General features: G+C 33.2%; 1 protein-coding gene across 25 annotated transcripts in view; it reads left to right on the forward strand.

Moving 5' to 3' along the window:
- LOC145285804 (protein phosphatase 1 regulatory subunit 12B-like) overlaps positions 1–14,449 on the forward strand; it is a 359,611-nt gene that overhangs the window by 170,056 nt on the left and 175,106 nt on the right. For all 25 annotated transcript variants that reach the window (XM_080134189.1, XM_080134193.1, XM_080134191.1 and 22 more), the window contains exons 4-9: positions 182–344; positions 1,676–1,820; positions 8,415–8,489; positions 8,863–8,933; positions 11,144–11,316; positions 13,846–13,889. In XM_080134189.1, coding sequence (XP_079990315.1) covers positions 182–344; positions 1,676–1,820; positions 8,415–8,489; positions 8,863–8,933; positions 11,144–11,316; positions 13,846–13,889 — 671 coding nt within the window. The remainder of the gene's footprint in view (positions 1–181; positions 345–1,675; positions 1,821–8,414; positions 8,490–8,862; positions 8,934–11,143; positions 11,317–13,845; positions 13,890–14,449) is intronic.

Here is a 14,449-nt window from a genome sequence, read left to right on the forward strand (position 1 = left end):
ATTTCCATGGTCTAATTTCTATTTCAGATCTTGATATTTAGTTTTTCTTGTTCTTTCTTTTGCACTCTCGTATCGAAAGGATGGGCTGTGTCAATGATAAAGTTCTGTTTTTGTTTAGAAAATGATTATTTTTGTCATTATATTCAGACTTCTTACAAAATTTTCATTGTTTGCTGTGTAGGTGTGGATGCTGAAGCAGCTCGGCGTGAAGAAGAAGACCTGATGTTGGCTGATGCAAACCAATGGATAAACTCGAAAGGTGGAGTGCAAGAGAACCCTCATCCAAAGACAGGTGCTACTGCTCTTCATGTAGCTGCGGCTAAAGGCTATATCAAGGTTATCCAGTAAGTACACGCCAACTGCTTGCTATTCTCCTCTACCCAAGGAGACTGAAGAGGGGGCAGTTTGTTGGTCAAATTTTATTACCTCCCACCATCACCCTCTCTCTAAATCAAAAAATCTGAAAGTAGAACATTTTTGGCAAACGACCAAAATCTTCTCGTTATCAACCCATCCTCTTTTTGGGCGATTTGGCGGCGCTCAACATTTTTACTTCATTATCTCTTAATTATCACAGAAAAACGAAAACTGAAAAATATTGCAAGCACAATATATATTTTACAATGTTACTATTGTCATAAAGGCATATTAGTGTTTGTTACATCAATGCTATATGTTGGTCTGTATTTTTAATAAGTTTTTATAGCGAGCCAGCATTATGGAGATTCATCCTTTTAACCTTTATGACCTTCACATGTTGGATTTCCTTTTTAAGGATAACTTGTTCAATTACAAATCAAGTTATTTCAATTATTTCTTTTTGATCCTTCTTAAAACTTTTTTTTTCCAATTGTGTTATGGTTGTTTTTTTTTGTTTTTTTTTGTTTTGTTTTTTTTACAAGCATTATAGCGTTTTTGCATCAGTTTTAGATTTGTGCGTTTAACAAAGATAATTTTTTTACAGAATTTCATGAATTGACTCTACTTCTTCAGGCAATTTTAATTTTATCCCATCCAGAGTGTCTTGGGGGGTGGGGGGCTGGATATTCCTTGCATAAAAACCTACCTTGTGTCTGACTCTGGCCTAACAGAGGAGTAAATGAATAAGGATTTAGTTTGGATCTTTTTTTTTTTTTCCTAATTTGTCCAAATTCATGAAGAAATTTTTTGTAAGGTTGCAGACCTCATGACAAGATTTGAAGAAGTCAGGTGTTTTTGCATTAAATCTTTTTCACATCCAGTTTATGGTTCGAATAGCATTTAACACGTTTAAGATGGCGCTCAGACAAAATGTGTTTTCCTGTCTGTGATGATAGAACGAGAGGCCAATATTTAAAATAAACTTTGTAGTCTTTCAAATTTTTTTCACTCTTCTTTTCCCTTACAGTTTCTCTTCTCTCGACGGAATGTGTAGGCAGCATGAAATAAACATCACTGCTATTCTATCATATACATTTTAATTCTTCCGCTTTTCTTGTCGGTCAGAAAATGGGGCATTATTAGTAATAGTATTTTATGATTAAAAAAATTGTTAATGAAATTTACTAATTTTTTTTTTTTTTTTTTTTTTTTAATTTTCTTTTCTCAAATTATGAAATTTAAATTAAAGAATTTTATATATATATGGAATATTTTCGCTCATTTGTAAATGCCCATCTTGTGTTTCTCTTTGCAGTTTATTGATTCAAGCAAAAGCAAATGTTAACATAAAAGATTTTGATGGTTGGACACCATTGCACGCTGCTGCACACTGGGGCCAGGATAAAGCATGCAAAATTCTTTCTGAAAATTTATGTGATATGGATATTAAAAATAATGTGGTGAGCAAATCTTATGTCTTCTATCACTTAGAGGTGGCGAGTTGACTGGGGGGGGGGATCACACTCTCAACTCTGTTTTAAAAACTCTGACTGGTACACGACTCCTAATTTTGTTATAATAGTTTCATTTGGTCTGCTTAAAGTCAACCGACTTAGTTTATTACTAGTAGTTCAGCCCGCCTTTGATGTATGTTCATAACTTTATGTGCATATGTGTATGGAGATATATATTAAATGTTTGACTCATGTCCAGGTAACCTACATCTAAAAGTTCAAGTGTTTAGACCCAAAATTGGCAGGAGAGTTTGATAGAGTCTGCAAAGGTCAACTCTTTCAACTTCAACCTCTTGGCAGCCAAATTTTTGGCCAAAAACCGATTAAAAAATACTTGCCCTATGTCTGAATTCACTTTATGTAAAATTTTAATGTTTATACCAAAAATTGACTGAGTAATTTGATAGACTGCAGAGGTAAAAAAAAATTTTAACTTTGATCCCAATTTTTACCCCCTTAACATTTGTTTTGGGCTCAAATTAAAAAGTTTGATCCATGTCCAAGTAGGCTACATCTAAAATTTCAAGTGTTTAGAACCAAAATTGGCGGAGGAGTTTGGTCGAGTTTTCAAAGGTAAAATCATTAAACTTTGACCCCTTGACGACCAAATTTCTGGCCTAAAACTGATTTTCCTAAATCTCAATACCTCCTTATGTCAAATCTTGAGTCTGAAAATTGACAGCAGTTTGGAAGGGAAATGTGTACACACACATAATTTCACTTTTATAGATATAGAGATAATGAAATTTGAAGTGGAATTTTGAGACGGTTAACCTACTGAACAGTGAAGGCTAGAAAGTGAAATATCAAAAAATGTCTGATCCCTTAAACAAGGAAAAAGGGACATAAAATGAAGAGAGAAAGAGGGAAATTATTTTTTTTTTTTTTCTCTCCTTGGATCACCATTTACCAAGGCGTCAAAGGCTGCTAAAGGTCAATGAATGTAAGGTTGTAGTGTCATAACCGTTAATGGCATAGATTGGGTGGAATTTGATTATTTATGGGGACGGCTCAACAAGAATTTGTTTACATTGGATTTGAAGGTTATCATGTATTGAAACAGGCCAGCAGAACAGTGTTCCACAGGCAGTTCTGTGAAAGAAGTTTTATTTATGAATCTGCGTTTAGATTTAGGTATACTTAGTGTGGGAAGTTGTATATAATGGATGTAGCTAGTCGAGTGTTTTTTTTTTTGTAAAAGTTTGGCAAGAAACAGACTGAACTAAAGTGGAAGGAGATACATCCCTATTGACATGAAATATGAGATAAGCTTTTAGTATTAAGATTAGTTTTTTTGTTTTCTAATCTTTTTATTTCGTCTTGCTCCTGTTGTTTATGTATGATGATGCCATCTAAGGGCATAGATGAAAGCTAATTACGAGACATTTCAAGATGAAGGCATTGCATTGTGTTTAAGCCTATTTAAATAAGATAGGTATAATGTGTCTATCTGATCTGTTGAGGAATTGTAAAGATAATCAAAAGCTCAAAAAAGAAAGAATAATTAAATTTCAAGATATGACTTTCAGAAAACTGTCTTGGGTGAGTAATTTTCTTAGAACTTTGAAGATCAAATAAGCAGAATTTCTCATTTAATGTCATATGTTAGAATTGACAAAATGCTAACAACTTGTATATATTTCTGATGAATTATTGTTCTAGAAGTTTCAAGATTTTGTTGATCCCAAAAGAAACCTTGATTATTTAGGCAGTTCAAGAAACAGCAGTAAAAATAAATCTGTTTTCTAGAGATATATGTTGATTTAAATCTTTTTGTCCATTTTTAAATGTCCTTGAGTTAATATTGAGTTTAAATATTGAAGGTTTGAATACAAATAGACTGAGATGGTAGCATCCATTAAACCCAGATAACAATAGATAATGCAGGTATTAAAATCAGTTTTATGGTTTTGATCAACCAGAGTTATTATATCACAACTTAGAAATATGCAATCAAGTTTCATAAATTTACATCAACATTTTTTTTTTTTTTTTCTGAGGAAAAAAATTGTTTTTAGTATTGAATATCTTAACACAAATTAAAAAGTCATCAAACCTTTCGACAATAGTTGTCCGAACAGACTCTAAATATTCCAAAGACACGAACAAAATATTTTTCCATTTTATTTTAACACTAACCTGAGTGCCCGGTGTTGCCCGGGTGTTTGGAGGTGTGTTAAAAAAAAAAAAAAAAAAGTGGTGGCAGGCTCAAACCCATGACACAAAGACTGAAAAGAAAGTGAAAGAAAACCTGACGTCTTACCGCTACGCCTTCACGTGACCAGAAGTGTAAAGCGTTCAAATTTAACGTAGTCAATCAAAAAGATGACTTGCAGAAATGGCATTGCTTTTAAACCTCCCACGAAGGTCATTTTTAATCGGATGGGGGGTAGCTCCACCAAAAATGTGGGCACTCTAGCAGTATCCAAATAAATAGTAATTGTCTCATTATGAAAGGTTTCCCCTACATTGACCAAGGACGAATTCCAGAACAGATACTACCCGGGCAAAGGCCAGGAGTTGGCGGTTGCATGTTTTTTTTACACAGTGATCACCACTTATCAAGGCCCGGAAGCCACTCAGGGATAAGGGTTATTGCAAGTACATTACGTTAGTGAGGAGATTTGATGAAGTGTTTACTTAAGGGGGCGGTTCATTAGGAATTTGTTAACATTAGACTTGAAGACATCCAAATTGTAGTCCGGAGGGAAGCAGGCAGACGGAACAGAGTTCCACAGGCGTGCAGTTCTAAGAAAGAAGCTTTGTTCATGAAATCCGCGTTTTGATTTAGGCACAGATATAGAGTGGGGGAAATTTTTCACAGTGGATTCAGCTAGACGGGTGTTTTTCGTGAAAGATTGGCGAGGGGGGACCAGGGATTGGAGTTCAGACGAGCACCTGCCATGAAAATAACGATAAAACAAGGATAGGCTCGCAACGTCTCTTCTGTGGGAGAGGGGTTGCAGGGTAGAGAAAAGGGCATCCCCCACTAAACCACAAAGTCTATTTTGTACTCTGTCAAGGCATGATAGGCTGTTTTTGGCAGCTCCTGCCCAGATATGGCAACAGTATTCCATCCTTGGACGTACTTGGCTTTTATATAGATAGAGAATTGCATCAGTAGTGAGATATCTTCTGGAGCGGTAGAAGGATCTCACCATCTTTCCAGCGACCTTGGCAACAGACTTGATGTACGTGTTCCATTTCAGATCAGGAGTAAAGGTCAAACCCAGAAGCTTGTCAAAACACGGGGCCTCACCCAGACGAGAGCCATCCATCACAATTGATGCCAGCTGGGGATCAGAGCGTTGATGATGTAAGGATAGGAGTTTGGTTTTGGATGCATTAAAGGTAACTAGCCACATCTTCCCCCACTGAACCACGCGCTCGAGATCAGAGGAGAGAGAATCAGAGAGAACTTCGTCATTTACAGCCTTTGATGTGTTGCCGTAGATGGTCGTGTCATCAGCATAGATGTCAACGAATGATTTAAATATGTGTTTAGGGAGGTCATTGATGTAGATCAGGAAGAGAGTTGGGCCCAGGATTTACCCCTGAGGGACTCCAGCATTTATATTGCAGGCCTCTGATTTTTGTCCATCTACCACTACTCTTATGAGCCTATCGGAGAGAAATGATTTAATGATTGAGAAAACATTTCCAGTTATACCGTAGCTGGAAATCTTGTGAAGTAGACCCTTATGCCATACTTTGTCGAAGGCCTTTGATATGTCAAGAGCAATTGCCCTAGAAAGGAAGCCTTTGTCAAGAGATTCACTAGTCCTGTGGGATATAACCGTCAGCACATCTGCGGTAGATCTTGCAGAACGGAAACCATATTGTGTGTCACTAAGAAGGTTATTCCTGCTAAGGTGGTTGACTATTTCTCTATTTAATATTGATTCCAGCAACTTACTCATAACACAGAGAAGACTTATTGGTCTGTACTGAGAGGGAGAGGACTTATCACCTGAATTCTTAAATACAGGGCAAACTGATGAGGTCTTCCAGGGGGTCGGAAAGCACTTCTCCTTAAGGCAGCGCTTAAATAGTTTCGTAAGTATGGGAGCAAGTTCTGGTTGAAGCTTTTTTAACACTATAATTGCCATCAGGGCCAGTTGCTTTACTGGAATCTAGGTTTTTTCTTAGCTTGGCGACCTCATGCATGGATATTTGTATGTTACCTAGCTTGTTCTGTGTTATAGGAGGAAATATGGGGAGTTGATGGCCTTGGTCGCATAGGGTAGAATTAGCTGCAAAGTTCTTTGCAAATAGTTTGGCCTTGTCTGATGCTGACGAGATGACCTCTGGTCCATTGATAATGGTTGGGATAGAACGCACACTTCTGTTCAGGATCCTATTTGTTATTTGCCAAAACTGGTGGGAACCAAGCCGCTGATCAGCTACCTTGGATTTAACAGACTGGGCATATAGCTCTCTTGCATTTTTTATTACTCTTTTACAGTGGTTGCTAGCAGTCCTGAAAGCAGCTTTAGTCTCAGTGCATCTATTACGTTGGTAGCTATGGAAAAATTGATTTCTGTGCGCGATAGCAGCAGCACATTCTGGGGAGAACCATGGCTGGCTGTTAGGTTTTTGTTGGAATTTTTTAGATGATATGAATTGGTCTATGCCTACAATTAACCATTCGGTCAGATCTGATACTATAGAGGACACTTCCTTTTTAAACGGAGTGCAGAGGTAAATCAGATATGAATGTACGGATCTATCCCAGTCAGCCATAGAGTATCGGTATACAATACGGTGGAGGGGTACGTCTGGGGGCTTCTTACATTTCGTTTTTATCTTAACTGATACGATTAGTTTCGCTTTATTTATACGAAAAAAACAAACAAACACTAGAAACGAGAGAATTTTTTAAAACTCAATCAAAACAAAAAAAAAGAGAGACTATCTCTGTTTGTGAATCTGAGATATGATCTAGGAAGTATAAGAAAACTTCTGGAATCTAACCGACACGAGAACCCGAACGCAAAAAGCTTTTCGTGAACATACACAAACGCGAGCACCCATTTTGCCTTTTATGTATTAGACTAGGCTGGGTGCCCGGTGTTGCAAAAAAAAAAAAAAAAAAAATTAGCAGGCAGGCAGGCTTGAAATCGTACTGCGAAGGAGATAAAGAATGTGAAGAAAAAAAAAAAAAAGTGATGTGTTTGCTGTTGTGTCCATCACCAAACTGGAATTGACAAATGTTTAAATTAAGGTTAGTCAATCAAAAAGACAGGATGACTTTGGAAAAATATCAGCAAAAAAAGTGACCCCTTTCTGTAGAAAAGTGCTCAGTTTAAGATGAAGGAATTACTATTTTTAGCCTATTTTTCGATATTTGTCGTCCGTATGGGTCAAACTTCAAAATCTCGTGAAAATCCATTGCCTCTGTCGATAGTTTTAGGCAAACGCACACACATACGCACACACATACATACGCACATACATACATACAGGTGAGATTTATATTATAGATAGATAGCTGAAAATGGATGTCAATTATTTCAATTTTTTCTATAAAAATATATATAAACATCTACATTAGTATATATAAAAACAGTTCAAAGTCTGCTACCAGACCCCATTCTGCTATAGACACAATGTTTTAAGGGTGCTTGATAACTGTTTTATGTATCTTACACACATTGTCACTCCATATTTATGGGCATTATTTTTGGAGGAAAAATTATTCTATACTAGCATTAAGGTAAAATGTATAAATTTAGTAGTCATAGAAATACAAATAAAAAGTTTCAATAATATTCAGCCAAATTTGACTCCATACATTATTATAATCAAAATATAATCTATAAAATGTAAAAATTCAAAAAACTGTTTACTTTTTTTTTTTTTTTTTTGTCAGTTTTACCTTTTTTTTATGTTCAGCGTATGAAAAATAATATGCATAAAAAATTATTATTACACTCATTAACCCTTATTCTCAAGTGGCCTCCAGGTCTTGATAACTGGTGACTATTTAAAAAAAAAAAAAAAAAAATGGAACGCTTGTTTTATTCTCTTTCCATTCATATAACTGTTAAAAAATTGGTCCATAAATAAGATATAACCTGCTAAAGAACATTTAGTTGAAATTTTGTTAATGCCCAACAATAATAGACTATCAGCTTGCAATGATGGTGAATGTGAAATTCCATAAATTAAATATTATCTTGAAGGTACTCTGAATTGGTTAAAGTCAACTTTGATCATTTAAGTTTTGTTATTGCCAAAATTACTCCTCATTCTTTGATTATATTTACAAGAATCATTCATTTTAGTGTATTTTTAGCTTTTCATGAAACCTCTTCATTTTCTGATGTAAAAACATTCAGAAATTTTAAACTTCAAATATTTTGCCTAATTGTAGGATTTTTTTTTTTTTTTTTTTTTTTTTTAAGGGTCAAATATTTTGCCTAATTATAGAATCTTTTCATTTTTAAACGTCAAATATTTTGCCTAATTATAGGACTTTTGTTTCATTTTTAAGCTTCAAATATTTTGCCTATTATAGAATGTTTTTTCATTTTTAAGGGTCAAACTGCATTTGATGTTGCCGATTCCGATCTCTTCCCATTACTTGAAGAGCTGAAGAAGAAACAAGCTATGGTACTAATTTTTAATCCTTTATCTTTTTTTTTAATAGAAAACTTAATTTTAATCTTTGTTTGGTTAAGCTTTCATAATAATGACATTTTATGTAATAGAATGTAGAAAATGTATTTTTATATCGAAAGGATTAATATTTTTAGTGATTATTCTAACAATTGGGAATCCAACAATACTTTGTTTGATGGCTCAAAGTTTTAAAATAATTTACACTTTAAATTCATTATTGTATTTTTTAATGCCTATAATAAAACTATTAGTGATCATGTGTGTAGTTAATGGTGAATGTTGAGCCAATTTTTTTTTTTTTTTTTAAATATTATAAAGCTTTTGTTCTTGTTTTCCTCTTAAAATGTATCTTTTATCTTCTCAGCTTAAAGACCAAGTAGCTTCACACAGAGACAAGGAAATCATTCAAACAAAAGGAATGCAAATTAAAAGACGGTAAGCAAATATTGAACCAATCACCAGAATCTTTGATTCGCCTTTAGATTGGTGGACACAATTCAGTTTTAAAAAAAAAAATCAAGCAAAAATTGTGTTTAGCATTTATATCATTTTCATCACTTGATCAGTTAAAAAAAAAAAATTATGAAATTGTGTTTTACAAAAATGTTAAACTAGAAGAAAATGACCTAGCTTTGAAGATATGTAGAAAACTTACAAGGGAACAAGGAGTGATAACGTACAATAGATTTGGTTCATTTAAGGAGTAATAGTTTATACAAATCTAAATAGTTTAAAGATTTAGTAATAAGATATTGTAGTTTTATAAAATCTATTTTGACAATAGTTGACTTGTTTAAGATTCGAATAGATATCTAAAGTCTTACATACGGGTGCACACAACTCTAATAATGTATACAGAACACTCATCAAACTATTCTACTCATTATGAGTTTGATTTATACTTTTGATAATCCAGGAAACTGTAGGAGTAATAGCACTGCAATAATTCAAGTGCTGATGTTTTTTTTTTTATATTTGCTTAAACATTGTTATTGGAGAAAGTGAATATTTACCTTTTCGGATATTTTCTGTCCTTACATACCTCACAAGAGTTGATATGTGCCTTAAAATAAAATATCACCAAAAAACCTAACTAATATGATTGCAAAAGTTACAAAGGAATTGATTAGGTTTGTATCAGCCATGGTGTGATGTATGTGACACTTGGCATATGAGGGTTGAGGACATGTGTTGCATGGAGAGAAATGATATGAGAATGATACAATGGATATGTAATGTCAGTAATGAAAACAGGTTTAGATTTGATAACCTCAGTGGAAGATTAAATTTGGATAGTAATGGGAGATTTATGTAGAACAGGAGACTTTGCTGGTATGGTCAGATAATAGATGTAGAACAAAGTAACAGGTTCAGTTCAGGAGAAGGCCAAGAAAAATATAGTAAATGATAAGAATGAATTTGAGAGAAAGAGATAAAAACCTTAATTTTTTTTTAAAGTCAATTTCTAAGTTATCCAACACATGGCAGCATGTAAAAGTGGTGACCTCCATGTAAAAACAAAAAAAACAAATGTCAAACTAGATATGATGTTATCATTTGCTATACAATTTATTTCATTACATGAATTTTCTTGTCAGATTCAAAGTTTTGGTTATGTATTTTAACTTTAGTAATTTAAAACTCCATCCGTTATTTATGATAGTGTTGTTATAGTTTAACTTTAAGTTAAAATCCATCAGTCCCATGCCATAGTGTTAATAATTTTTTTTAAAATTAATTTGGTTAAATTAAACAATGCAATAAATGAATCAACTCCATGAGAACGTAGCAATTTTATTAAATTATTTTTTATTCATTTTTTTAAAATACGTTTCTTTTTCATTGGCTGACTCACAAATGAAAAGAGGGAGAATTATAAATTCTGCGAAGAGAACAGTAGCACAAATCTTTACAAGGTGGCAACTTGCTGTCAGCCGTTCTGATGAGTAAGAACCTCGAAATCGGCAAACAAGACAACAGTCATCACTGAGTGACCACCTAAATGCATTTGAATGTATTTTGTGATATATTTTCAATTGTAACACTGTATGCAAATATTCTCCAATGAAAATTATACCAAGATAATTTTGTTTCATCTCCATATCTATTTATCTTTCTTCAAAGGTTTCTTATCAAATTCTATAGATTGTAACTTTATTAAAAAAAAAAAAAAAAAGTCTTATGAAGACTTTGAGTAATAAATGAATGTTATAAAGATATGATTTTTATAAAAGTTGTTACTAAAAAGGTTTTCTGGTTTGACTACGTTTATAAATTCATGTTTATGGATACTTTGTTGCTTTTGCTCTTGTTGCCAAATTTTTTGCAGATTTTGAAAGTTTCCACCCTAAATTCCTTGAACAACCAAAATCAGTTACTTTGATAAGAGATCTTGTAAGATACTTATCTCCTTGCTTTTATTACCAGAAGATAAATTTCTTTTTTTATAAGCAAACTGAAATGATCATCAGCTTTTATGCGATGCTGGGAGAACAGCTGATATTTTACATATTTGTTGTTGTACAACTGTATTCACTGTTTCTTTTTTTTTTTTTGAAAGTAGATATCATGAAATGACTGAAATAAAGTGTTTGGGCTGGTTTAACGTTACTAATTACATTTTTTGTAAATCTTCTCCTTTGCAGAACATCAGTGACACGTATGAGTGTTGACCAGAAACAGAATGTTGTGTTGCGAACAGGAGAACAAGAACGCCAAGATTTAGTTAAGGCAAATATTTTCAAAAAGAAAGACGAAGATGCCAAAAAGAGTAGTTCCAGTTCGGCAAGTGATGAATCCAGTTCTGATTCGGAAACGGGTAAGATCTTTTGCTTTTCTTCGTTCAACAAGGTAACCTCATTTCTCAGGTTTTTTTGTTTTTTTTATATAAATTGCTAAGAATCAACCATTTTGCTATAAAAACATATTTTGAATATTCCATATTTTGCATGCTAGTCCAGGAATAGATTTTCAACCATTTTAATTTGATAGCAAATTTCTAATTGCTAGTTTCAAAGTAAATGATTTCGTTTTTTTTTTTTTTTTTTTTTTTTTTTTTTAAAGGAGATTACTATTTATTTACATTGTATTTCTCTTCAATGTTGAGAGATATATATTGAAACCGAATGATCTGGCACTTTCAAAAACGTTTGGGTGTGTGTGTGTGTGTGTATATATATATATATATATATATATATATAATCTCTAATGAATATATCTGAGATCCTCCACACAATATGATTGGCTAGTATAAGCCATAAATACAGATATGTATAATAGCCTAGGAGACATTGAAAAAAGCTTAAGCATATTATCAACTATAACCATTCATTAATGATACTAGATTGCATTACTTGATGGCTGTAGCCAAAACCACTCAGTTACTTCCAACAAATACTTTTTTTGAGATATATGGTTATCATTCCAAAAACTAAAAGATAGAATTTATTGACACTCATAAATTTATTTATTTTTTTTTATGCAGACACTTGAATTTCCATTATGACTTATTACACGGTTCTTTGAATAGTTAAAGATCATTAAACAACTTTTTCAGTGACAAATAGCAGTTTCTCAAAAAAACTGCTAGAAAATTTATTATGGAATGAAAAAAGAATTTTGAGAAGAAAAAAGAAAATAGTCTACAAAAATAGAAATTAAAAGAAGCACCTACTGTAGTGTTTATAGGCACACCTACCCTAAAAAATAATTGAATTCAAAACAAACATGAGTAATACCATAGTTACATATATACTAGCAGGCCGCCTGGCGTTAACATACGCTTAAGTATGCATGCAGATTATGTATTTATTATAGACAATTCTATTGATTATTGCATTGAACCTAATATATGATAGTTGGATCAAACCTAATATATATGACTTTGGTGTCATCAGCTAAAATCGAAACCAAAACATACAATTCTCCATCCTTATTCCTTAGCCTCTGAGCTACACTTACACGTATACACACACACACACACACATACACACACACACACACACACAATATAATTCACCTGTCATCCCTTTTTTTAAAAGATGAAATCCCCTAATCATCAAAGACATGATTTAAGCAATCAAGGAGGCATATATATATATATATATATATATATACACACACACACACACACACATGTTGTCTGTTAATATTGACAACTTTTCGTAAGGGGCGTACTCGCTTTTGTTGTCAGGGATTTAGCTTTTAATGGCTATATTTTGAGGGGAAAATGATTTAACTCTGTTATATATGCTGCCGACAAACTACTTTTCATTGTTTCAAAAAATAGGGGGTGGGACTTTGCTGCTGGTTGAGTTTGACGGGGGTATTTACGTCAAGGGGATACAAGGGTTTGTAGTTCGTTGTCGCATCCAATATCAAAATACTTGTAAAATGGGCAGAGGGATGTAACATTTAGTTGGTGGGACAGAGGTTGAAGCCTAGATGACAGTTCAGGACCTATCAGATTGACGACTCTTTTGAACCTTGTCCAGGAGTGAGACCAGTAGCAGATGCACCAGTCCAAATGTGACAACAATACTCCATACATGGGCAAATGAGGCCTTATAGAGGTACAGGATACTTTCAGGCATGAGTAACTTTCTAGAACGGTAGAGAGAGCCCACCTTCTTGGCAATACCATTGATGTATCTGTTCCATTTCGTGTTCGCTGTGAATGTTAAGCCGAGAAGTTTGAAAGAAGTACTTTCAAGTAATGTATCTTTAGCTATAGCTATTGGTGATTGAGAAAGTTTCTTGTAATTATTGAAGGAAACAAGCTAAGTCTTAGCAGAATTGAATGTGATAATCCATTTTTGTCCCCCCATTCCACTACAGATTGGTCTTCCTCTAGTGTTTCTATATTGCCTTAGATATGTGTTCATTTGTTTTCCCCTCGTGCCTGTTATAGATTGTGGTGTCATCAACAAATATACCCATCTCAGAGACAATTTTCTAGTACAGCGGCCTCTCCAATCTTGCTCGTTGAACATTGTGTCACTTTCAAACATGATAGAAGGCTCTTATCGCTCTTGAGATTTGTACACAACTGGCCGACTAGTAGATGGTCGTCAACAAAAAAGAATCGGTTTGTATCCAACGGAAATGTAATCATGTGTCTTTTCTAGGGCGACAATTTTATCGTTCCATGCTGTCGATAAAAAATAAGCAAAAACTTGTAAACCATTAAATAGATAACGCAGCATAAGCATGTAAGACTGATATTCAGTCAAACCTGCTACTTGATATGCTCATAATTGAATATGTAAACTTATTTAAAAACGACAATTGTATTGTTTTAATCTTAAAATTTAGTTATTGAAGATGTTTTTGTTTTTTTTTTCTCTAGAACATCAAAACGCAATCAACGAAAATCCATCTGTTACTCATACGGTAAGATATGTTGTATTGGAGGTTTGTTGTAAAGGTATGGTGATCAATGTTTTCTTGCCTTCACTTGAGCCAAAAAGCAAAACTTGAGTCAATCATAGTAGATGAAATGGTGTTCGACACATTGTCAGAATGTGTATGCAGATACTTCCTTCCAAAAAACTTTGCTATTTAACCCAAATGGGCTTTGGTGCTTTCTTGTCTACAGTTTTTCTATCCTTTTTTTTCAACTTTGGTAATCCTTTCTTTCTATTTTTTTTTCTTCATTATTGGGTTTATTAACTTCTCTCTCATACTGTTTGTAAAATGTTAGCTTAATACATTTCAAATTTCCCCCAAGATTATATTGAAATATTTCAAATAATTTTTATAAATTGGTTTTTGCTTTTTTAGGGTTTTTTTTCTAAGAAATCTCAGATGTTTTAGTTTTAAGAATAAACATGAATTTTAGCTTGCAATATATATATATATATATATATATATATATATATATATATATATATATATATATATATATATATATATATATGAGAACTGTATTTACTGGTTAAATAATCAATTAA

This window comes from Euprymna scolopes, chromosome 10, assembly GCF_053919585.1.
Source record: "Euprymna scolopes isolate OS-2025 chromosome 10, ASM5391958v1, whole genome shotgun sequence".
NCBI classification, from domain to species: Eukaryota; Metazoa; Mollusca; class Cephalopoda; order Sepiida; family Sepiolidae; genus Euprymna; species Euprymna scolopes.